The sequence below is a fragment of the Necator americanus genome, chromosome X (genome assembly GCF_031761385.1).
Source record: "Necator americanus strain Aroian chromosome X, whole genome shotgun sequence".
NCBI classification, from domain to species: domain Eukaryota; kingdom Metazoa; phylum Nematoda; class Chromadorea; order Rhabditida; family Ancylostomatidae; genus Necator; species Necator americanus.
Window position 1 is genome coordinate 7,213,745 of NC_087376.1, and position 24,776 is coordinate 7,238,520.

General features: G+C 38.9%; 2 protein-coding genes across 3 annotated transcripts; one reads left to right on the forward strand and one right to left on the reverse strand.

Moving 5' to 3' along the window:
- Positions 1 to 50: 50 nt before the first annotated feature.
- On the forward strand, positions 51 to 368 carry RB195_021708 (uncharacterized protein; the record flags this gene model as incomplete). Its single annotated transcript, XM_064208579.1, has 1 exon — positions 51 to 368. One exon carries the CDS (start codon positions 51 to 53, stop codon positions 366 to 368), a length of 318 nt encoding a protein of 105 aa, XP_064064460.1.
- A 5,680-nt stretch (positions 369 to 6,048) lies between these two features.
- Positions 6,049 to 18,397, reverse strand: RB195_021709 (uncharacterized protein; the record flags this gene model as incomplete). Of its 2 annotated transcripts, XM_064208581.1 has the most annotated exons (23): positions 6,049 to 6,271; positions 6,862 to 6,877; positions 6,934 to 6,995; positions 8,181 to 8,338; positions 8,397 to 8,543; positions 8,839 to 8,944; positions 9,313 to 9,467; positions 9,526 to 9,618; positions 10,322 to 10,427; positions 10,561 to 10,726; positions 10,904 to 11,072; positions 11,144 to 11,251; positions 11,307 to 11,390; positions 11,457 to 11,624; positions 11,695 to 11,785; positions 11,859 to 11,999; positions 12,205 to 12,350; positions 13,418 to 13,496; positions 13,610 to 13,680; positions 13,787 to 13,958; positions 17,094 to 17,218; positions 17,334 to 17,477; positions 18,338 to 18,397. In XM_064208581.1, 23 exons carry the CDS (start codon positions 18,395 to 18,397, stop codon positions 6,049 to 6,051), a joined length of 2,790 nt encoding a protein of 929 aa, XP_064064462.1. The 2 variants fall into 2 exon arrangements, with proteins under 2 accessions (XP_064064462.1, XP_064064461.1); XM_064208580.1 differs by lacking the exons at positions 6,862 to 6,877; positions 6,934 to 6,995.
- Between the last annotated feature and the right edge of the window lie 6,379 nt (positions 18,398 to 24,776).

The window sequence follows — 24,776 nt, forward strand, 5'->3', positions numbered from 1 at the left end:
GCCCCCATCATGATGCACAGATCCGAGATTTGGCAGCACCGTCTGCTGTGATGGAGAGGCTCGACTGCTTGGAGAGGAAGCTGCTCAGACGGATGCTTGGCTACTTTTGGCCGTTTGCATGCCATAACGAAGAGCTTTACTCGGGAGTGGACGTGATGTACCGGAGGATGACACGTGGAAAATTTTTACATTTTTCCCCGCCCTCTGAACTAGTCGCAGAAAAACGTCTTCGCTTTTTTGGCCACATTATAAGGAGACCATCGGATCGCCTTGTCCAAGTTGCCTTGAGATCTGCTCCCAGACGGAGGAGGCCACCCGGACGTAAAACAAAGTTCTGGGCGAAAGTGGTGAAGCAATTGGGAAGGTGAAGTGGTGATTTGAGCGCACTGCCGTGAATAGTCAGTGACCAGCAAAACCGCAGAGCCGCCAGACCGCGCGTCCGCGAGGCTCTGAACTCTCCTGACAGCCTTAAAAAACTTGGCAATGACAGGCAGTTTAGGCGAGAGGCAATGTTTTGCAGATCATGGAACAGTGGCGGATGGATAGATTCTGTGCGAGCTCTAGCGGAACAGGATGGGCTCAAATATGTTCAAGGACGATTCACTTTTTGTTCATGTATTTATTTTGATATTAATGTTCTTTTTTCGTGTAAAGGAGGGTGGGTGGGAGGAGAAACTAAAAAAGGACATTCATATAGAAATACACAATTTTGGACCAAAAAATGCTTGTTTCAAATGTTCAAATGTTCAAATGTTTCGAAACAAAAATGTGAACAAAAGCAATGGAATAACTTAAAAACAATGGTGAACGTAACAAAAACACGGAAAAAGAAACACAAAAGACAAAAAAGAACAGAAAGAAAGGCAAAAAGAATGAAAACAAGCAAAAAAAAGTGCGGCCGATATCGATCCATGAGACGTTGCTTGCCGAAAACCGTGTTGCTCCACTGCGACCGCTCGTGCGGCTACACCATGCTCCATGTCGTTTTGACCCAACTATACGTATATGTGACAGTAGATAGGAGGTTCCGCTGTGACCGCACGGTTGATGATTCGAAACTGTCATAGTGCCAGCCAAACTTTTCATTCCTCATGATTCCTCAGGATTGATAAGTTGGTACCATGCTTGTCTGGGAAGATAAAAACGATGACTTGACACATCAGCTATATCCAGCAAGTCCCTGTATGGGCTAGAGACATGTCAGCAAATCTCTAACCACTCTAAATTGAAGAAAACCTGCTAGCGCACACCTAGCGGATAGATTAAAGGCATCACCCAAGAATCTGAGGTGTACGGATCTGAGGTGTTTCAGGTGGAGTATTCGTATACGTATATCGTAGATTAAGGAGAGGGGGTGACTCCGTCCATTTCTTCTTAATTGCCGTAAAAACGGCCTGGAAGATACGGCTTCGGACGTTCTGGCGCGCTATTTTCTACAAGGAGTTCGATTGGAGCGTGTACTCCATAATCTACGATCCCGTATACGAATACTCCACCTGAAATCCGTACTACCTCAGATTCGTAGGGTGATGCCTTTAACTCCAGGCGCTTCATCCTTTATCTACTTTCCACTAAATATATCATAGATATACACAAATATATACCAATGATTTTTTCAGGCTTCATATGAATGAGATAGGAATAAAGGATGAAGTCTATGGCGTCTTAGTCAGTTTGCTTGGGATGCGCCAACACGTTCACCTCAATTAAAAATCGTTTGAGGTTTATGAACGTCGGGGAAGTCTGGTACAAGTTTATCGATGTCGGCGGGATCGAGGTTTGCTCGGTACCATCGATCAATCGTACAGTTACAGCGGAACATCTTACCTCGCAATCCCCCCTCTCCCTCCTCCTCCTCCTCCTCCTCATTGACGTCTCATAATTAGAAAGACAAGACAACGTTTGTTTTGATCTCCGCAGTCTCGAATCCGTGTAAAGAGGGTTTCTGCAGATTTTCGAGCATGCCCCGATCAAACCTCGGCAGAACAATTAACGAAGGCGTGTACCCTAAAGAAATTCGCTTCGTTGCTCTTTGCTACCTAAAAAGCTGACTCTGCTTACCCACAACTAATCATAAGCTGCATCACCGGGCTAGGATATAATTCATGAGCTACGAAATTGTTTTGGAGAATCAGACACATCCACTGGGGGTATGTGAGAAAAAGATCCATACAATAGTTTCAAATTACGTATATGATAATTTTCGTTAAAAACGGAACACTGCGGCTTTCAAAAGTAACGGGATCGAGGACTATAGTTATTCGGTAAGTCTCAAGCTTTTTTGGAGCCTAATTTATTTTCGGACAAAGGCACCTTCTGTACTTGACTTCTTTAAAAAAAGAGTTCATTTTATAAGATTTCTAGACTTCCGAAGGTAATATCTAGACAAAAATTTTTGCTGTTCTCTTATTAGGATATTAGAAAGTACATATTATTTGGGGGGGCTTATCCCCCCCCCCCCCCCAAATAATATGTACTTTCAACTACATTGTTCTTTAATTTATTCGGTAATTTCGACAACTCACTCCATTTTTGCTCACATATTTCCTTGTAACCGCAGTTCTTTGCATCTATATGCCCAGAATAGCATCTAGAAGGGTCGTCCGCGTTTTCATAGACGACTGGAGCGTAACTTTATCGATCTATGATTAGGTATCTCATGGCATTTCCATTGGACACGTTATGTCTCGGAGGCATTCACGAAGACTCCATCCTCCTTACTGTTCCCCCGCAGTCTTTACAAAATCGATAGGATGGGGGCAAATTGATACAGCAATGAATTCGTGTTGGTCCTTTACATATAACATTAAGGATGACAGTTATGTATGACAATTTTGTCCCATTTAATCAATCACGTCACTATCTTGAATCATTTTTAATCAAAGAACAATGAATTTTGGACATCTAATATCACAGAGCAGTCACAGTAAAATATAAAAGAATAAAACAAAAGTATAGTGTTTAATGTTAGTCAATCCCTTTTGATGCGCCAACGCTTTCGACTTCAGTTCTGAATCGTCAAAGTTTATGGACGCATATATAGCATTTGCAGTGACTTACACAGGCTGATCCATGTATCAAACAAGCGTCTCTATTCTTGCCAAATTTAACCGCTTCGGTATCTCGACACTGGAGGGATGAACTGCTTGGTTGATGTTGGGCGGTCTCGAACCTTCAACATTAGAGAGAACCTCTTGCCACTGTGCTACATCCTCCCACAGTTAAATATGCATCTACTAGACTGCTGCGCACACTTTCGTAGTTGGAGTGCGGATACTCGATGATTGAAGAAGCATCGTGGGAGTGCTGGGGAGGAATAAACCAGAAACGAAACAAGCGTTTGAAAAAAAAAGGGTTTCGAGCTTTCAGAAGCACGTGAAATATACGTCTTAGGCAAAGAAACGCATTTTCATTTAAAAAGAAACATGTAGAAAATCAAGAGCTTCATAATTAAGGAAATAAGCATTGCTAATTGATGAACTTCGAAAGTTTCTTTTTTTTTAACGACTCTGCGCTCTCTGACTTCCTAATTTCCTAACAGGATGAAGTTACTGACTTTTGAAGGGAGAGATAAGTTGCATGGTGACGCAAAGACAAACGTGTTATTCTGTACAATTTAAGAGCAGCAACACTTCAGACCCAGAAAGAAAATAAACACTTAACTTGTAGAAAAAAAAAGAGAAATTGGATCGTTCCTACAAGAAGAAACAAGTAACTCTTCATTATGCACATGTTCAATTCTTATTCTTTCCAACTTTCGATAAAGTGTGGTCAAAACGAAATGAAGCTCGGTGCAGTGGCGTAAACGGCCGAGCTTTGGACGGCGGGGTGTAGTTAGCGGTTAGGATCGAGGTCGGACCATCTCGAACTGCAGTGATGAGTGCTGCTAACGGGGGCCTCCTGTATCCTAACCACTATGCAGCCGTTTACGTAACTGCACCGAGCTTCATGTCGTTTTTACACGACTATAAAGGTTAGAGTGCACAGCGTCGACCAAACCCTATGGAGTAAACGCTACGCGTTCATTTCAACTCAGACTTCGTTCGAGGTTTATGGACGCACGCGCAGCCTAAAAATGACTTGCTTTGGCTGGCCGATATGTCAGGTCAGTGTTTTTTTTTCTTCTAGACAAGTTTGGAACGAATTTATCGACTTCGGAAGGATGAAAGGCTTGGTTGGCAGGGGCGCGGATTCCAACCTACGATTGATCGTGCAGCCACAACGGAACCCCTTACCGACCGCGCAATACCGCCTCTCGATCCGACCATAAAAGCATTAAAATAGAAGAACGCTTGAAGATCACATCAGGACATGCACCTAACAGAAGAACGAAAAGAGGGAGGGACTTCCTCAGTTTGTCATTACGAACAAGACCATTCTTAGGAACTGGGAATTCCAAAAATCTTTTAACTGCTCTGCCTGTGGAAGTTGGACGCCCTAATGAAATAGACCATTGTCAGTGAATGGTTTCGTATGAAGGGCGCCGTTTTGCATGGAATGGGATTACCACCTTTCGAAAAAGATTTTCTTCCATGCGAGGAAAGAGAAGAGGCCGCAGAGATTAAAAAGGAGAGTCCAAGACCACCATTAACTTTATTACTACATTTACTTTGATTTCTTTTTTTTTTCCTTTTTGGTTCTCTAACCGGTTTCAAAACCCATAGAAGTCCCGCCAGTAGTAGGGGATGCAGTTCCACATCTTCGTCGACTTAAAGAAGGTCTCCTTGAAGCAAGCAGTCACAGGAGTTTTGGAAAACCAAGGTGTCCCTACTTGGTACATAAAGGCTCTCTGTGAGCTATAGCAAATTAGCGACCAAAGTAGCTTTATTCTGTAATAACATCAAGTAGACGTGAACAGTAGGGGCCAACAGACTGGTATATATCATAAAATATTCAACGCTACTTATTTGAGGGCAATATAAAAGTTTGGACGGGATAACATGGGAATGAAAGTTGCGGATTGAATGTTGATGAAAAATTGATGCCTCTCTGATGTCCCATTCGCACTCAGCAGAGGAATTTCTTCTAATGCATCAACTCTGTATATTTCGGCTAGAAAATGCATATGATAGACGACATGTCGTTTGAAATGGGCGGCTAGTGGAGCATATAGGATCCTCGATGGCGTAGAGAATAAACCAAAAACATCCGGCTCTGTGCTCACCTCCTTAGAACGATCATTTTTGTGCTTTGCCCTACGTTTCACAAATCTAGCGCGACTTCATAAGCAGGATGATCAGGTGATACGTATCCTGCATCGACACAAGTGAAGGGGTCGATTCAAAGTTCTACCTATGATCGACAATCAGAGGCGTTGCCACATTTGGCAAAAATACGATAAGGTGATACGGATGCGTGCTGAGTTCCAGTGACCGTTGGACCAAAGCTGTGATATCAATGCAGCGATATCAAACGTACTGTAAAGAAACGGCCTAACGGATGCGTTCTCTAGATTTATGTCTGCCTGAGCTAGGAAATGTTTTGTGGGATAGAAAAAAAAGAGTTTAGGAAGACCACTTAGAAGTACAGTCTAACACCGAACAATAAAAATTTGCTTTAATAAAGCTGGAAGAGCAATGTACCAGTAACCTGACTTCAAATCAAATTTGATATACAAACAAATTTTGACAAGAAACATACAAAGATGACGTGAAAAACAGAGTGGTGAGATTAACTGAAAACGCAACACTGAAAGTTGACTAGAACCCCCATGGAAACAAGAGCATGAGATACACGAAAACGCGAGAGAAACTGACATTTTTAGATGAGAAGCATCGGGAGTGAAACAATTAACGATGACATATTACATATATGAAATCACATTTCCATGTGCGATCAAAAAATCACGAATCGATAGATTAATGGGAAGAGGAGTGGCATATTCTTTGTGTGTATGAGTACGTTTTTTTCCCAAATGTAAAAACAAAACTTTAACACATAATTAATCAATATACCTGTTGACTCCTACCAATAACAAATTAAACCAAAGGAAAAAAATACTAATAAATAATAAGGTACACGTTGAAAGAGCTAGGACATGGAACGTTGTCAACTGGGTGTTTTTTGATTAATGTCGGATGACATATTTGGATGTAGATAGACGTCTCGCAGTACTGCACCTACACGGGCTGTTTCATCAAGTTGAGTGTTGTACTGTTCGACGAGTGTTTTGATGAGTTGCTGGGCTTCCGATAATCGTGCTTCTAATATCACATTTTCACTTTCCAATTTTTCAATGATACCGGTTGCTTCGGCGGCTCGAAACGGTGTCCTGAAATTACACACGATTTTCATTGCAAAAACAAAGAGCATGGTTAGGAGCTCAGGAGAAAGTTTCCAGATTTTGCGCACTACAAGGTTTCAATTCGCACATTTCTTTTGCTTTTTTTTTAAACTAAAAGACAGATGGTGACAAATATGAACAGAAGAAAGTCTCATTTTGTGTAGGAAAAAGGTACAGATGAAGCAGTTCACAAATGTTCTCAAAGCTCTCAAATGCAAAGTGCTGCACAGCCAAATTATGTCTTAAAAAGACATTAACACCAACCATGTCACGTTTTACGAAGGAAATATTTCGAAATGCCGCAAATACTTATCATTTTCACTTTGTCAAAAAAAAAAGAAACGCACCAGTAAATAACTGGGAGAGGTACTAAGCTTTAAATACGGCTTCCATAGAATCTATTCTAAATTACGTGTATTTCGGAAATCGTAATGACCACAAAACACGAAACAAACGTCTTATTTAACTTTCACTTTCTAACTTTCATGCAAAAAAGTAAACTGATCAAATTTATTACATTCCAAGAACGCTTACAACTACTTATGCAAGATCATTTCAGGTTGGAAGCTATGCAGTACCTGCGTTTTGGTACTTCTCAATGTTGACTGCATCGGAGATTTTTTAAAAAATCCGTAAGAATTGTCGTTCACCAGATTCGGTGACTCTTGAGAGAAGCTCCCTCGAATCCCGTGATTCCTTTTGAGGCAATAACCTGAACAAGTGATTCTGTCATGCACGCCTCAGCACAAATGGAACTGGGTATTAGCCGAACTTTTGTATTACTCACATCATCCAAAATGCTATTATCTACAGAATGTTAAGCTACACCTTCATCAAAGACTTTCCTTTTTTCCGTTAACATTGTGAAATGTGAGAGTCTTCTCTTTTTCGTAGCTAGCAGCAATGCGAAGAAAGTTCTAAGAAGAGGAAAGAAAGAGAAAACCTTTAGATAGAAATAGCATTCCCGACTTATCGATAACAAAGATGCGAAAGTACACAGCAGAAATTAATGGAATTTGGGTCGCAAGTCAAATTAGCTCAATTAACTACAGAAAATTCCAGGACTGTTTTTCATCGTTTCTTGAAGGACGAAGAAAATTGTCTGAATTCCCTTGGACTAGTGGAAATTTTTCCGCCCTCCTCTTTTGCAAACTATCACATTAGCAATGATACAACTAGCTTTGACCATACGGACGGCACCCACGCTCAGAACACTTATCCAGGTTCTTGCAAGTCAACAACTTCTGATGCGTGAAGCAATCCAAATTCGATATCAGCGAAATACTTCAAAGAACAAAAATAAACTATCGTAAAGAACTCACTGATACTACCTTTTTTGGATATTGACCACATTTATTAATGATTGGCGGTGTTTATTCGTTGTAATAAGTTAAAATTGACGCAATAGTGCACACCTCGGGTGCTATTTCACAGTCTGACTTCCACTTCCACATAACTAGTGATGACCTCTTAAGTGGAGTAAATTACCAAAGCCTAAGTGCACCAATATCGATCAACGTTGTGAGCGTGTGTGCTGTCTTCCAAAGAATATCTAAGTTCAAAAATACGCAGAAACAAAGCGAATGAGAAGGGATTCTCAATGAGAAAGAATCCTCGAAAAAAGTCAATTGCAGGTGTTACCTTTGTTAAGATTTGTGGCTCATGATTAATGTGGAAAGGAATCTTTCCACCAGCCCAATTTAAATCACCTGCAGTAATTAGCTTTTCGTCACCATCTCAAGGTTCTGATGAAGTTGGGAAAAAAGTAGAAAATCACAAAAGAGTACTCCGAAAAGTGGTGCATGCATAAAACTTACGCTGGGTTAAGTATTCGGACTCTAACTTTTGATGATATAATTAAACGAAAATGATGGCAATAGTTTGAAAAAAGTCTAACCGCCTCAAGTCTCCACCGCTGCCCTCACTTCCACCGAGGCTACATTTGTACCTAGAAGATGGCATAGAAAGCAGCATACGCAGTTCTGCCAGCTTGTCCTTTGTTGCTTCCAAACGACCTTTTAGTTTTCGTACCTCTCGCTTCAGAACAATTTTATCCTGTAACATGCGTAACATAATCATGCAACATTATAGAAGACAACTGTAAAGAACGTACATCAGCTAGACTTCCTGCACTTGAGCCAAGATCCTCGATTCCACTCTCTGCCAATGTATGATCACCGATGACAGTGTGGTAGAGTTCACGCAATCTCATTTCAGCCAATTCACATTTTTCACAGCGTCCAACAACGCTCGAGAACGACTGGAACACAAGTGATGAGACTCCTACTTTTGCATCAAACTCAATGCATGCTAGCACAGCTTGCACTGTCTCCCGAAATGAAAACTTGACGCAACGGAATAATGACAAAATAGACGACACAAAAGCATTGGCTAAAGAGACCACGATGTGCGACAACTCACAAAATTTATTCGCTAGTGATGGCCGAATTCAACTAAACAGACATTTGTGCTGACTAATGGCAGCCCAAACAGACTTTCACCCCACCACGTTCAATTAAAGAAAGTAATCCGAACTAACTTTTAAAAAATCTTACCCGCTGGAAAGGATGACCAGTAGGTTGACTACGTTTCTCAACACTTAGCGAAGATCGTGAAGAAACGTATGGCTCGATGGTATTGGATGGTGATGGCCCAGCGTTTCTGAATGAACAAAATCATGCAAGAAAATGCACCGAAAAACATGAAACTTGCTCCGCTTTAGTAACCACTCCTAACACAGTAATACTATACCAAAACTATCAGTGAGCTCGGAATCTGATTTCTAGAGAAATTGGACTAAAAATAAATGGCACTTGCTGACTAGCCGTTCCCATATACTAGAGAAAAAATTTCTTGTTACTTTCAAATGAAAGCATAAGTCAAGCAGATTATCAGCATTACGCTTCTAGTATAATTGGTTTCTAGCTACTGTAACACTTCGCTGTGATGAATGAGGCAAGTTATCAAATGTCTCGGAAAAAAAGACAACAAGAAAAAGAACCAGAATAATGTCAGCTAAAAAAAATCACTTGTATTTTTCCACGAGTGAGAAGAAATTGGGTGTATTGCTTTCGGAGGCATATACGTTGTTATGGGATCGGAGTGAGTTCTTGAAACGTTCCCGAAGTTCCGCCAAACGTCGTTCGTAGCTTTTCTTCTGACTTTCAAGTGAGGATTCGAGAGTCTATAAAGTAAAATCTCTCGAGTTGATTCTCTTTTATATAAAGGCCTTTATAATTTACCTTGATCTGCCGTTTATAATGTTCTGCAGCAGATCCATTCTCCGGCCGGTTAACAATAGAAGAAATACGTTGCAATTCAGCATCGAAGTCTTCCTGACAATATTTTATCTCGTATTCTTGACAATAAGTTTATTCAAAAACCGTTACACGATTTCACACTACTTACAGTGGCTATTAAATGCTCAAGTGGGTTCGACATTGAAGAATACATAGTAATATAAAAGATCAAAACAAAATATCACACTTTATATATTCTTCCATTTCAGGAGATCACAAATGACTACAAAATTTCTTGCAATTTTAGTCCAGAAAATTACAAGAAAATTGTGAAAATTGGGACGCTTGAAATGAGACATTCAGTAACAAACGAAAAGAACCGGATCGAAGGTTTAGTAAACTGTGAGCAGAAAAAGTATAACCCATTGCAAATTTGTCACAGACTACACCATAATAAAGACTCTATTGATAAAGATACAAACGAAAATTATTGCTAGAGAGTTAGCCTTACGACATCAAAAGAAGAAGCAACTGGTAGTTATGAAAGAATTGCCGCTCTATACAAAGTAGAGTCAATACTAAGTTAACCCCGTTTTAACAACGACTATTACAATTGCAAGTTCTCTTTTCATCTGTATGTGATCGCGACGAAGAAGTTATTTCTTTAATTTGCAAAATAACTACGAGCAACTACTCAAGGAACAATTCCAAGATGTTTTGTGGTAACAAAGCATTAGATGCACGAACCGATGAAATGATTTAATTAATTACGAGACAATACAGGACTCCTAGCACAAACCTGCAACCGATTCATTAGCTTCATTTTCTCTTCAGCAAAGTTCTTTTCCAATTGATTCTTCTCACTCACTAGACGCACTTCCCATTGCCGTCGCTCTCGTTCCAACCTTGAAAACCAGTGGTTGTACATTGCTATTTACAGAGATAGATAACAATTACACCAGTGAAATAGATCTTTTTGAGTGAGAACAGGAAGAAAAAGTAATGTCAGAAAATTAAGGAGAATGAAAGCAAACGTACTGCAAATTAAGTTGTTTCTGTTGGTCGTTCAGAGCTTCAGCAAGAGTTTTGGCGGCTGTCTGACGTACGGCAATGAGTTCCTGCTTGTGTTCGTTCCTCAGTCGGTTCAGTTCACTTCCAAATCGACTGCCATCAACGGTGGCTGTTTTAGAAGATTCTGTTTCGTCTAAAATGGAAGAAGCTTATAATAAACTGGAATACAAGTTTATTAGTAGCCCTGGTCAATCAATGTGTAACGAAATAGTGTGGTACGCATTACTAGATGATTTTAATGGTTCCTATATAAGAATAAGAATACAAAATAAATGCAATGCGTATGACTGCAATCTGAACAAAAAAGCACCTGAATCTTGCATAAGAATACGAGAGGCAATTCTTTCGTGTCTCAGCTTTCTTTCCTTTCGTTTTAGAAGTTTTCGCCGACGATGCCGAACAAAAATAGATTCAGGTTCACTTTCCATTTCAGACAATGTGTCGCCCTTGGCTAGCCTTCGTTTTCGTATCAACATCACCTAGGAAAAAAGGAATAATCAAACAGAACCATATTTGAAAACAAGAACATTAAACGGTCTAAGCTACTTACCTGGCTGCGAAATGCACCACTCCATTTCATTGTGAGAGGTTCACCATCGCTAGCCTTAGATTTCTTCTTTTGAGAAGCAGTCAGATCTTGTATTCTCTCCCGTAACCTCTGCAGAAAATTAAATGCATCAATTCTAACCTCTTAAAAAGTAATGTAGATGTACCTTATTATGAGCAACAACAATTTCCAGTTTTTGTTTGTACATGATCAACTGTGTGTTGTCCTCCACAGGTCGAGGCTGCATCGCCTAAACAATAAACGAGGATTAAAGAAAGAAAGGTTACAAGCGATACTTCTATTAAAAAGATACTACCTTGCTCAGTTCTGTCCGAAGTTGCCTGTTGAGCTGCTCCAACTGATTTATAGCTTCAGACTGCTCTCGATTCTCCTCTAGCAATCGGCTATTCTGACGTTCCAACAGCATGGCTTTGTTCTTCGCGGATGTCTCAACCTGTCGCAACCGTGAGATTTCCTCTTCCAACTTAAATGCAGCATTTAAGAGTAAGTGATTGAAATGCATACGGCAACGGCATAAAGATTGTACGGCTCACCTGCTCAACTTCATGTTGAATTTCACGTTTGTCGAGACGAAATTTGTCCTCCATTTGAAGATATCTAGCACGGTATCGTTCCTCCGTCTCTCTGTTTGAAAGAATGATTCGAAATAAACAAAAAAGATCTAGCAGAACAAAATTTCAAATTTAAGCCTCGTTACCTAAGTCTAGCTTCGTAACCCTGCTCGATGCTTATTTGGTTATGCTCAAGTTCTTCAATAAGAAGTGTCCTCCGTTGATTAGCAAGTTGTAGTTGTTTATGGAGATGTTCAGCCCTAGATTCTCCTTCTCGAACCATACATCTGAAGCAAAATTAAAATGGAAGAAGTATTCAACTTTTAAAATGAACAGTTCATTAACGATTCGTATTCAATGCGATAATGCAACGAATCAAACTAAGGAGGCACCTCTACTATAAAATACAAAATGAAACTAAGGTCGTTACAATCTACAGCTAGTAACTTCACATTGAAGACAAACTTAAAATAAATGAATGTACAATAATACCTCAGATTGTCGATACAACAATGCAAAGCGATTATAGCTGCTTTTACCGAGACGGGCGCCTCGGATGTTGATCTTGACAACTCCCGTTCCAGAAAACCGGATAAGTAAACGGCATTTATGCTGCCGCTCATGGGTTGTCCAGACTCCTGCAATTTTCCCATTTCTATAGTTAGGATCTTAAAGGAAAATGGCCGAGATTAGAAATGAAAAATCAAACATTAATTCTAACACATTCCAGCCACGACTAACTTAGGGGCAGCACGAGATAATTGTATCAGACGATTTTGTGTCAATTCTTTGCACTTGTTCAAGTGAAAAACCGGACGGAACATTTGGGATATAAGCATAGTTGACAGCACGACATAGCCACCGTACAATGTACTGTGCAATGTTTCACTGCAATAGAAAGCAGCTTCGATCATATAAAAACTACTTCTTGATAAAAACAGTGACCCTGAAAGTATGGCGCATCCCTTTGATTTCTAAAGAGAGGGTGGTTGGCACATCACTTCTGTGAAGCATAAATAATGACAAGCGGGCAAATAAGAAGAAAATTTTCCGAAAAAAAAACAAGTGTCGGTTAAAACGACTGCACTTAGCATTGTCTGTAGCTTACTTCAACAAAAGCTAAGCGGTAGCTATAAAACCAAGTACAGAATCTAGAAGAAAAAAAAAGATGCGGATCTGCTTGGGAATCTCGTTGTTTTCGATTGTTCCTAAGAGCAGTCCCTCTAACGCATCCAAAGTTGTAATGTATTGTAACTGTCAAAGTCAAAAAGTTTTCACCAAACTTCAAAGTTGACAAGAACAAGGATACTTCTCATTACTGGTAGCAAAGCAAAGGGACCCAAATAGGGGGAAAATGTGCTTAGATGTCCGATTGATTTAATAATTTACTTCGAGAAATAAAGGCGCCACTGAGCCCCCTCCCAACCACATTTTACCCCCAAATACTATCGTTTAATTGATAAAGCAGACTCTCATTATCATTTTGGAATATTTCAATATCATTTTGTCGTTACAGTGTCAATACAATACACCTTTTCGATACAGATGCACATCGCCGCGATCCAGCCGCACAAATTGGGCCATAAAACGTCCTGGCTCGCCGATTCACACAAAACATTCCCAAACGACCTCCGTGGCCTTCGCTTACAGACGCATGTCACCACACCAAAGCACTTCTAACTTGACTTATAACATACGAACTCACCTTAAGTACAGCAATCCCTTCATCTACACGAAGTCCAGCCTTATTCCAGTATTCGAGCAGGTCATGTGAGTCGATAGTGCTTAAATAAGACAAAATACAATATCACTACGAAAGGATAAATATGCAAATATCAAATATATTTGAAAAATAAATCACTCGAAAAGAAAACTAAGCATAAAAAAGATATTTCACCCTGAGTTTGCTGAATCGAGGGCTTCGAACAGATTGAGCGAGGAGACGAACGAATCAGCGATGAAATGAACCTACAAGAAAACCAGTCGACGAAAGTTCGAGGGAATGCACACTCCACCGAACAACGGACGTCCCTAAGAAGTCGATAGAACATAACGTGAAGTAGCGACAACGAACCTCGGCGCTGAGCCGTTTTTGAAGCCGATATTGGGCTAGAAACTGTTGAACAGAAACTCGTCCAGTTCGTTCTACATCCGCTCGCTCGAAAAGGCCATTTATGTCGACGACGGACAGTTGGACAAGGTCTGCTGTGTTCTCGCATAGTAAACGCGTTTCGTAACGGGTCAGCCTGTAAAAGAACTCGTTAACAAGAAAAAAATATGTTATGCGTACATGAAGTAACAAGTGACCGCAAAGGAAAGGTAGTTTCCGAGAAATGATATGTAATGCAGGAAATTTATATAATAGTTTTAGAAGAAGAACCGATACCAAAAACGTTTAGATCTATTTGTTTACAACATCACTTCCCAAATTTATTCCCCTTAACATAATAAAAGACGAATTCGAAAGGAATTGCAGAGCGATCAATTCTAACGTGTATAACCCATGTGAAAACCCTTGAAGAATAAGCAAACTAAGTTTTATCCTTACAGTTTCAGCATCAACAACGTGAAATTTTGAAAAGACATAAACATTCTTGGTATGTGAGATCTTTTCTTATTAATTATTCAAGAACTGAGTTATCGCTGCAAATTTTGATTACTTTCAAGGCTTCCGCTTGCTGCCACAACCGTTCCGCCTTCTAATTATCTTCTTCTGAAGTATACACAAGAAAAAAAACTTAAGCAGCCAATTGCCTATTCGTGATATTTGGAAAGTCAATCATAATTGATCATGTTCAGTTTGCGTCACAAACCAAACTGCACTCATATCGAAACATAATTTCAAATCATACAAGTGATTTTGAGCAATAACTGCTATGAGTTTTAAAAGCATGTGAACTTCAACTTCATTATTTATTTATTTATTATTTAAACTTTAAATTTTATTATTTAAACTTCAACTACAACTTCATTATTTCTTTCTCGAAAAACCCGTCAGAATTAGTGAACGAATCTATTTAAAGAATCCTTGAAAAGATGCTTAAATGAAGACAGATGATATTAATTCGATTCCCATCCACAGAACTGAGTGACAGTAACACTACAATATACATACGCGCTAGTCTGGCGAACAATCCGAACTTCTTAAATTGTCCACTGGACTCGAAGAAAGTTGGGAGTTTGATCATCTCGCATGTTTTAGTGTTAAAAATGATGTATCTACATTGATACATGTAATAAACTGGGTCCAAGGAGTACTGCGAACGCTAATTGGTGCAACCCGATCGAAGAGTTTCTATTTATGGTGTAATACGCCATTAGCATTAACGTACAGAGTTAAACACTTTCTAATCGTGTTTCCTCCTAAGTGCATAAGATTCTCAAATAACTGCACGCGTTTGGAGCGTTTTCTTAATTATTCCATGTCGTTGTGCCGGATGAGTTTAGATCCAGAGAAAGACAGAGAAATTAACGTCCCGCCGCGTGTTTAACACAGAAATGCAACAAAAGACTGCTAAACAACGACGGATTTTTGACCGGGCTGTATTTACGTTGCACAAGTGTAGCAGAGTCAAAACGACATGAAGCACGGTGCAGTTGGGTAAGCAGTTGCGCTTGAAGCAGTGCGGTGTAGCGTAGCGGTTAGGATCGAGTGAGGGCCATTGCAACCACTGCCGCATTGCATTGCAGCTCTTTGCGATAGTCCCACCTCGATTCAAACCGCTCGCTCAACCGCGCCGCTTACTTAGGACAGAAAATTTAAAGTATCGGAACGCGAAGGTACTTCGCAAATCTGCTAATGCATTAACTTCCTTGGCCCCAAAATCTTTCACACCACAGAGCGTTGGAAAAGAACAAAAAGTTAGGAACCCAAAAAGAAAATTTCAAAAAACAAACAGAAGTGAGTTTGTTTGCGGTTCAAGTCGAATACACTCACGAAAATTTACATCATAGAACTCGAACCATCCCAAGACTTAAAGATCTGGAACCAGAAACTAATTTCAAATCAGGAATACAAACTCAACATCATTACCTTTCAGGAAAGCATGCCATACACGTACACACAGTTCCTCGACTGACTTCCACGCCCACAAGAATATAATCCGATCAAAACCAACACAACACGTGCATATGTAAAGTTGGACTAGCTTTTTTCACGAAGAGAGCTCATAACAGAATGCTTCCTCGGTTACAGTTTCTAATAACAACAGAACAAGGGAAAAATAACAAAATGTGGAAGCAGGGTATTGAAGTCAGCCGCTACAATCTTCTAATGCTAAAATACGATACGCTGTCGAAGATTTCTGCATAACACATTATCGGATAAAATGTAGTTAGGGAGGGGGGAGCACTCAGTGGCGCCCTTATTTCTCGAATTGAACAATCAAATCAATCGGGGCCCTAAGGCCTAAGCATTAGTCTTAGAGGATCTATGACATGTAAACTAAAGTTACTAGGAGAAAAAGTAAGTTAGAGCGTCGAGAAGTAAGGGAGTCACTGAGTGCCCCCCTAGCTACATTTTTTTTTTACATTTTTCCCCAAATTATCTACAATACGACCTTCTGGGGTAGGGTTGATAACCTGGGTAGTGCTTACATAGACATTGTACTCCTCTGAAAGGACGTCTGGGATTCAGCACAAAATGATAGTGTAAATACAAATGCACAAAATGATAGTGTGAAAGAAAAAATTGCGTGATTTTCTGATAACGGATCTAATATGATCCTTAAGTAGGGAAATCCGAATATAATGGCGACTATCAGGAATACTGACTGATTTACTGAAGTCGAAGGGCACTGGGACCTTCCAAATTCTGAACTGCACTACTTAGCAAAGAACATTTTAAGCAGCAACTTCAGAAATGCATCACATTCATAGGATTCACTACTAAAGGTTACGCGCGCCCGACGTGGTGCGACGATTCCTGCTGTCATTTCATTTTAAGGATTCCTTCAAAATATGTGGACAGCAGGGTTACGTTGTAATCAACGAATAATGTGAATTGACACAATGATTAAAGCACTAAAAAATATTCTTCGCTTTTTTTAACCACCAACTGAAGAAGTAATGGTTAAAAAAAAACCCTCCTCTTGCCTGTATGAGTTTTTATTTCTTCAAACACAAAAAATTTCTACATATTTGATAGAATGGCTTGAAGGAAAAATGTAAAACCCGATTTCTTCAAGGACTCGTTGTAAAGCAGAACTTTTCTTTAAATTAAATATTTAGACCAAAACGAGTGGTACTCTCCAATTATCTTCAAGCTACAACTACTGTTACGTAGATTTTATACAAAGGGTTCAAAGGAATTTCGAGCGAACTACTCCGTACGAAGGACTGAAAACAGCGGCACTAATAGACTAGATGTAAACATGACAAACCGTTGTCCGTCTCCATAGCCTAATGTTCGTGCTGTATCTTGTGCACGAGCCAGCAATGGATCGACCGTCCCCGATGATACGTCAATTATTTCCGGAAGATACGATACAAATCTTTCTTTAAAGTCCTAAAAGAACGAGGTTAGGAAAATTAGGAATTGCAGAAACGACAGTAAAAAAAAACAGAAATCACACAGCACATTCAGCAAATAACGATGAACATAGAAAAGGAAAATAACTTACGTAAAAATCTACGACATCTGCCCCACATAACACTCTTTCGGTGATGCTCTTTGCGAAAGCGCTAAGCTTCAGCTTTTCGCACAATAAAAAAAGACCATCCGCGTTGAGGCACTGATTCTCGTCTACATTGCTCGAGAGAAATAACTGAAATAAAAAATAAGAGCTTAATGAAAATTAGTATATGAAATAATGCATATAGTATATAATTATGTATGCATGAAATTGATTTCCGTTCATAAATGGGCTACACCTACTACTATTTTGAGAGTGAAAACGAGAGTATGGCCAGGTGAGTGGGAGTTACGTTGAATTAAATGATATTCGTAGATCGATGGTTACAAATTCATCTTTCTTCCCTAAGATTATATTTGACGAGCTATTTTGACTGTAGATAACAATTTGTACTCAAACTCCTAACGAAAGAAGAAAAGCAAAAGTGCAACTATCTATATATCACACTGATTTGAGCATTAAGCTGACATTTTTGTCTCAATCGGATGATAATTTTCTATTGCGGTACGGTACGACAATGATTGATAAAGAAAAATGTATAGTTCTAGTTTGGAAAAAAGTTCATATCTGCCTGTTTTGACAAGTTCATACTTTATAGAGGTGCAGTGAGTAAACTGACCGGTTTTTTTTAAATCATCCCATGCACGAAAATGGAAAAATATTAAATTTCCTAGAAAATATGTAGTCTTATGCTTTTTGGTAATTGCCATGCAACTATTAGTGACTAGAAATGTTTATAACAAGTCCATAGCATCAGTCCATCGTTCTGATAAGTCTCGCGACATTTGCGCAAGCTGTGTACGCTGTTTACACAACACGATGATGATAAGAGTGTTGATGTGTTTGTTCAATGCTGTTCATGGGATGAACGTTGATAGTACGACAGCTGAAGGCTGGTGCTTTTAACACTTCAAAATGGAAAATTATTCGAAATGAGTGAAAAAAAAGACGAATGAGTATCGTGAAAAATCAGCAAATAAATATTGACTAACCCTTTTTAACTCCTGCACATGAGTATTATCATCATCTAGTGTTTGGCTCACTGATGTCATAAGTTAACAAACAGTATATCGGGACATGAGCCGAAGCTGAAAAGAACCCTCAATGACGCTTTATTTAAGATTAATTCGAACGACGAAACAGAACGGGGAAAGAGCTAGCAAATAAAGAGGAAAAACTACCTCTAAAAATGTGATAAGATTAACACTCCGATACGAATTAATTTGGAAAGAAACAAACTAGTAAATGAGGATGTTGTATGTTTGAGTTGAGTTAATAAATGAAATTTTAATTGGTTTCTTGTGATGAATGGGTGAAGTACTTAACTTGTGAACTATGACGGAATTGGAAAAAAAATCAGAAAAATGGGTTAAAGATAATACTGCACCTACTCATAATGACCTCATAATGACATAACATGTAAGAAAACTAAGGTTTTCTTCAAAAATGACGCGATTGTAGTTGAGAAGGTAGTTCCGGATCTATAATTCAGCATCTAGAATAAACTAAGATGTACAGATCTAGAAATGGATACGAAAAAGGTTTCTACGCAAGCTGGTTGGTGCTGAGTCATTTTGCACCTCTAAATGGTCGTATTCAACAGAATAAAAAGAAATCACAATGGTGCAGAAATGCAAAAATCTAATGCAGCAACAGACACGACTGAGAGAGTCAATCGGCCGAATCCAAACGAGGCTGCAATACAGAGGGAGGAGTAAAACTCCGGTCGTACGTACGCATTTACGACCTGCCGCAATCACATAAACCTGCGCACCATCGACCGAACGATTTTTAGAGGGCTCAAAGCAAATCTGTTCAATACATAAACAACTACTTCATAGCGCTTTGATAGGAATTTTGTATTATTTTGAATTCTTCTATAAAGCACACAGAATCTCATCACAATCAAATAGGCATCTGTGGATGTGGAATGTAAAATTGTGTCGATCAATACAGTTACGACAATTGCTTATACCATTGAATACGAAACATCAAAAACACTGCACTTTTTGTTTTATTTTTTAAAAACCAAAAGAAAAGGTGCAAAAATAAAGTATGGACTGACCTAAAGCTGAAACACAAAGAAATTTGACATCATCATTTCATTATCCAAGTGTTTCCTCTGATGTTGACCCAACTTAAGCAAGATCTTTACCACAAAGTTTTAGCCCGTACTATATGATGAAGCATGCAGTTTAAAGTCTCAAAAGATTTATCTACTAGTACATCGTTTAGACTTCTTTCTACGGTAAGAAATCTCTTGAAATTAGCGGACAGAAGAAAAAAAAAGCACATTTTGTGTGAGAATCTCTTGTACGATCCAACATTGACACGCTATGACTCCAATCAAATGGGAACGTCTAGTGTTCTACGACCAATTCGCAGTCTCCGGAATATGTACAGAACGGTTTTACGTCACTTATTTCTACGGACGGGCGGTGTAGTGTATTCGGTGAGAGGTTCCGCTGTGGCTACAATCGATCGGAGGTTCGAATCCGCACTAGTGCCAACCGAGCTTTCATCCCTCCGGAGTCGATAAATTAGTACCAGACTTGTGTTGGAGGATAACACTGATCTGACACATCGACTAGCACCTGGAAGTCATTGTAAGGTTGCATGCGCGTTCATAAACCTCAAACGGAGTCTGACTTGAGGTCAAACGTGTAGGCGCATCCCCATAGGGATTGATCAACGCCCCGCACGTGATCCTTTATCCTTTATTACTACGCAGAAGATGATCAGTCTCTTCTTTGAACAATACTTCTTGAAATAACGAAGCAACAAGACCAAGTCTCAGTAAAACAAACCAACAATTTTTTTTGCTTCACATACGTAGGATTACGAATATGGGATTAGATGTGACATAGAAATAATTTTTGAGCTATGTTTAAGAAATGACGTCCTCTGAAGGAAGATTTTAAAAAATCGACTAGCTGTCATTTACGATGATTAAGTCAATCATAAAAATGGAACAAGAGTTTGTCCGAATTTTAGTATAAACCGAAAACAAATACTATTTACAACACTTCATTCTAATGAATGAATTCTTTCTTGACATCATAATGAAGTTTTGACAAAAATTTGGGTTTACTGAAAGTATACTTCATAACAGTAGGCTGTGTATGTTTAAAGGAACTCGGATTTATCTGAGACATTAAACATAAGGCAAATGAAACCAAACAAAATGTGAAGCGCGGAAATAATGCAGAAACTGGTTGCAACTGGGGGATGTGCGTCATGGTAGCCGACATTCCAAGCTATAAACGGGATGAGATGAAGTGAATCCAGAATACGATTCATATTGGCGATCAATCAAACAAAAAAAGCATAAGTAAACTTGCAATGTATGGATAGAGGTACAGCTGCTGTTTTGAAACTGTATCCGATGAATCGTTGGAAGTGAGCTGACATTTGATGACGAACTAACCGGATTTATGACATAGAGTATAAATACGAGGTAGTTTAACTATACTTACAATACTTAGAAGGTATATAATGTAGCATGATAAGAGGAAATATGGAAAAATAAGGTAATAGTTTCCATGCTAGAAGTTTGGACCGATATGGACGCGGGTAGCGGAGGTTAATTCCACAGTCAACACTGCGAGGTGAGGAGGACTGGTCGGCCGTGACGCAGAGGTCCGAGGGCCGCGCATCTTGTATTTCACAAGATCACACGAGCCGCAAGCGAGCAAAAAAGAAAAAAAAAGAAAACAGAAACACTCGCGAGCCTTGTTTGGAATTTCATGTTACTGTTAGCCAAAGTGATGTCTCATCTTCACGTCATCCTACGAATCGAACTAGCTGTGTGTTTACGTCAACCCTCATGCGCTTAAGCATGCAATGATTCATTCTAAGGAGGAACCAGAAAGAGAGAGATCAGTTGGAAGGTATGAGCTGTCTGTCGATAAGCGAGGCAACGCGATCCACGCATAGGTGCCTTCAAGATTTGCTCTCATTATTTTTCTTATTTCTAAAGGTAGTTTCAGCATTTTAGTGCAGTAAACTAAAGAAAATCAACTATCAGTTTCACAAACAGTGGAATTCTAAAGCAAAAATAAAATAAATCCACAGAACCCCGAACAAAAGTTGAAATCGTACCTAATTTCACAAGACAAGAATATTCAAAGTATTGTAGGTAGTAGTTTTGTAGGTGTCTGATAAACTGAAAACATGTCCCCCACAGTTTCAACAATTTGGTAACATAACTAAATGCATGAAGAATTTTTTGTTGGAATCACATAACTATGAGGTGTTCGCCAATTTTCTGGAGATATTTATGAACGTGCGATGTAGGCTGAACAACTTGATTCAAAAATACAAGTAATTGGTTTTGAAAGACCCAATAAAAGAAAAATGATGTCATACTCCACAACTTCGTTCCTTTTTACAGAAGAATTTCGTCAAGAAAACAATATAAAACTAAAGGGACAAAAATGTGCAGACGAGGATTTGCAACAACGGATATGCGAACTCAAATCAAGCGCTTATGACTAGAAAATCCCTCCTAAATCCAGACAAGCTTCAATTCGATTACTTAATGGAAGTTGTTGCAGATTTCAGATGAATCTTTCTCTACAGATTAATCTTCCATGTTTTAATCAACGTGAAACAATCACAATGTTGGTACATTCCCGAATGGAACAGTACGTTCGGATTGATTCTGATCGTTTATATGCCAAAATGGAGGATAATATTTCAAATTCAATAATAACCCGAATTATACATTGGTCAAAAATTCGCGTTTCTCGTATTTCGTCCCATTATCTCGTTTCTATGTCAAATGCACGACAAGTTACTCATTTAACTCGTCTACTGCAGTAGTATACAGTGAGAAAAGTTTTCATAAGTTTGCAATTGTCAGGAAACAATGTACAATCACAAGAATAAAATGGTGAAAAAACCGTTCACTGATCTGTTTACACCGTGTTGTACCATAAATCAGAAGTTTTCATTGGGCCGTGAAACCTCAACTCAACGACAATATTTATGCCAAAAATAATTCTCTTTCTGGATTTCATTTGATTCCAATCCATCAAATATGTGATATACAATCTTTAAAGGAAGAAGGTTAGCAGAACATCCTGCAAAACCATATATACATTAATAATTAATAAATACATGGTTAGTCCTGCAATATATGATGTAGAATAATAATATTCAAAAAAAAAAATAAAAAGATAAATAGATATCGACGAGTACAAGCATGCATTACCCCCTATTCTATAATATATCCCTATGGTGAGGACCGGATTAGCGATGGTATGAAGTTGGTGTCGCCCTAGTAGAAGAGATTCACATGTCTTGTACGAGCTGTTATTCTAATAATAGCACTTTTTGAGCTGCCCCATCTCGTATTCACCCAATATTTGATACTGGAAATGAAATGAGGGGTTTCAAGCAGTCTTCTAAGATAACGAGCCTAATCTCCAAATTAATTAGTTGAAGTTTCAGTTGGTAAGATAAAAAAGTGGCTGAATTAATAGCCGTCGATTTTCTTTCCAATGATATTGTACCATATGTAATTTCTAGAGAAAGTGGGATCATTATTGGCGCTTTTCAGTTCACAATGAATGAATGAGTGATGAATAAATAATTGAATGAGTGAGTGAATCGATTAGCGAGTGACCGAATGAACGAGCGAATGAATGAACGGATGAAATGCACAGTTTGGAGTGCTACCTAATCTAAACTTGAGAAGGATCATTAGAAATCCAGTCTATCGTAGAAGAAAAACAAACAATTCAAACGTAGATATAGAATGGTCGATTAATTGATTCGATTAGAATTCGCAATGAGTTTCAACTACGAAGTAGAAACAGAAAAAAATATCCCTATTAGTGTCGTATATATGGAAATGCAGCATTATTCGTTGTCGAATAATGCTGCATTTCCATATATACGACACTAATAGGGATATTTTTTTCTTATTTCAGCATATTCGAATCTTTCAGTCTAAAAGAACGTTGTCTTGCCCGTCCTAATGATTTTTTTCTCCTAAATATTCGACCTATACGAAAATGGAAGGAACAATCTTTCCTAGTAATATGATATTCTTCGAGAAACCAAGAACGAATCTTGTGGAATCAATGGAACACGTACAAATGGAGGAGGGGGGAATCTCCTAGAACTTCATTCCCCCCCCCCCCCCCCTCCTAATTCGACATCATAAAGAAAACGATGAATCTCAAGGAACCTTGGCTATGCAGAGTGTGATAAATCATTCTGGGCAACCATCTAAAATTCTACATATTTTAAGTTCGTACGCCTAACATCGCTACAACAAAATTTTCCAACAGACACAGAGAAGCTCTTAAAACCTGTCCTCGTGCTATTCCGTAAATGGTTGTTCGTCCTGAATCCATAGATTTTTTTCTCGTTACATCTACCAGTAAAGTGTGAGTACTGTATAGCAAAACTGTCCCCTTGTTGAACGTTTTCAAGGTCACTTACAGATATTTAACAATCTAGTTTCTATGAGTACTATGAACTGACGATTTGATACTATTAACATCTTCGTTATTACAGTTACACTGAAGTAATACATATGAGTCAAGAGTATTCGCTATCATCTCATTCCTCTCTCGCAGCCCAGAAATAGCTAAAAGGGTGAGCGATTAAAGGTAGAAACATGATGAATGAGTGGCAGCTCACTCTTTTTCAACGTTCTGATCCCCCGTGTGTTGGAGTCTCGTTGCACTCTGAAAATCTTTACCTCTGGATCCTATTCATTTCCCCAACCGTAGAGTCGATTCCCCCATCCTAATCAATACTCAAAAATCTAGTTCACCTCTGCAATCAATATACATCAAACATACATTCTTATTCATGCAGAATAAAAAAAAGAGGAATGTAGGGGTATGGGGACTTTCAGAGTAGACATCAATAGCAATGAAAGAGTACAAGAAAAGCAATGCTGCCAAGAAAGCGAGGAAAAAACGATAAAGCATCAAAGGATAGGCGAAAATGACGGATGACAGACATGAAAGTCATCAATTACAGTAGCTTGGTGCCACAAGAGAAACGATAAAACGGAATGAGAAATTTTTATAAGCATCCGCTTAAAGTGAGAGCTTTTTGTCGATCGTGAAATGAGTATGTAAGTGAAGCGACCATAGAAGTATAGTTAAAGAAAAATAAATATTTTTCCGAAAAAAAATACGAGGATGTTACTGTTACCGTTCAGTATGCAGTTGAAGTACGCCATACCACCTCATCATATACTCGGCCAAGAAGAAAATCAGGCAAAGCATAGTGCCTCCGCTGGGCAAACGAGTTCTACATGATGGTGAATCGCGTGGGGGAGACACGATCGCTGAGTGCGATTCCATAATTCGACGAGGAGCCGAACTAACTCATAGTATTCATGCATCACATGCCATAAGAAAAGAATAAATAAATACCTAAGGAGAAATAGTGAAGATGTAACGA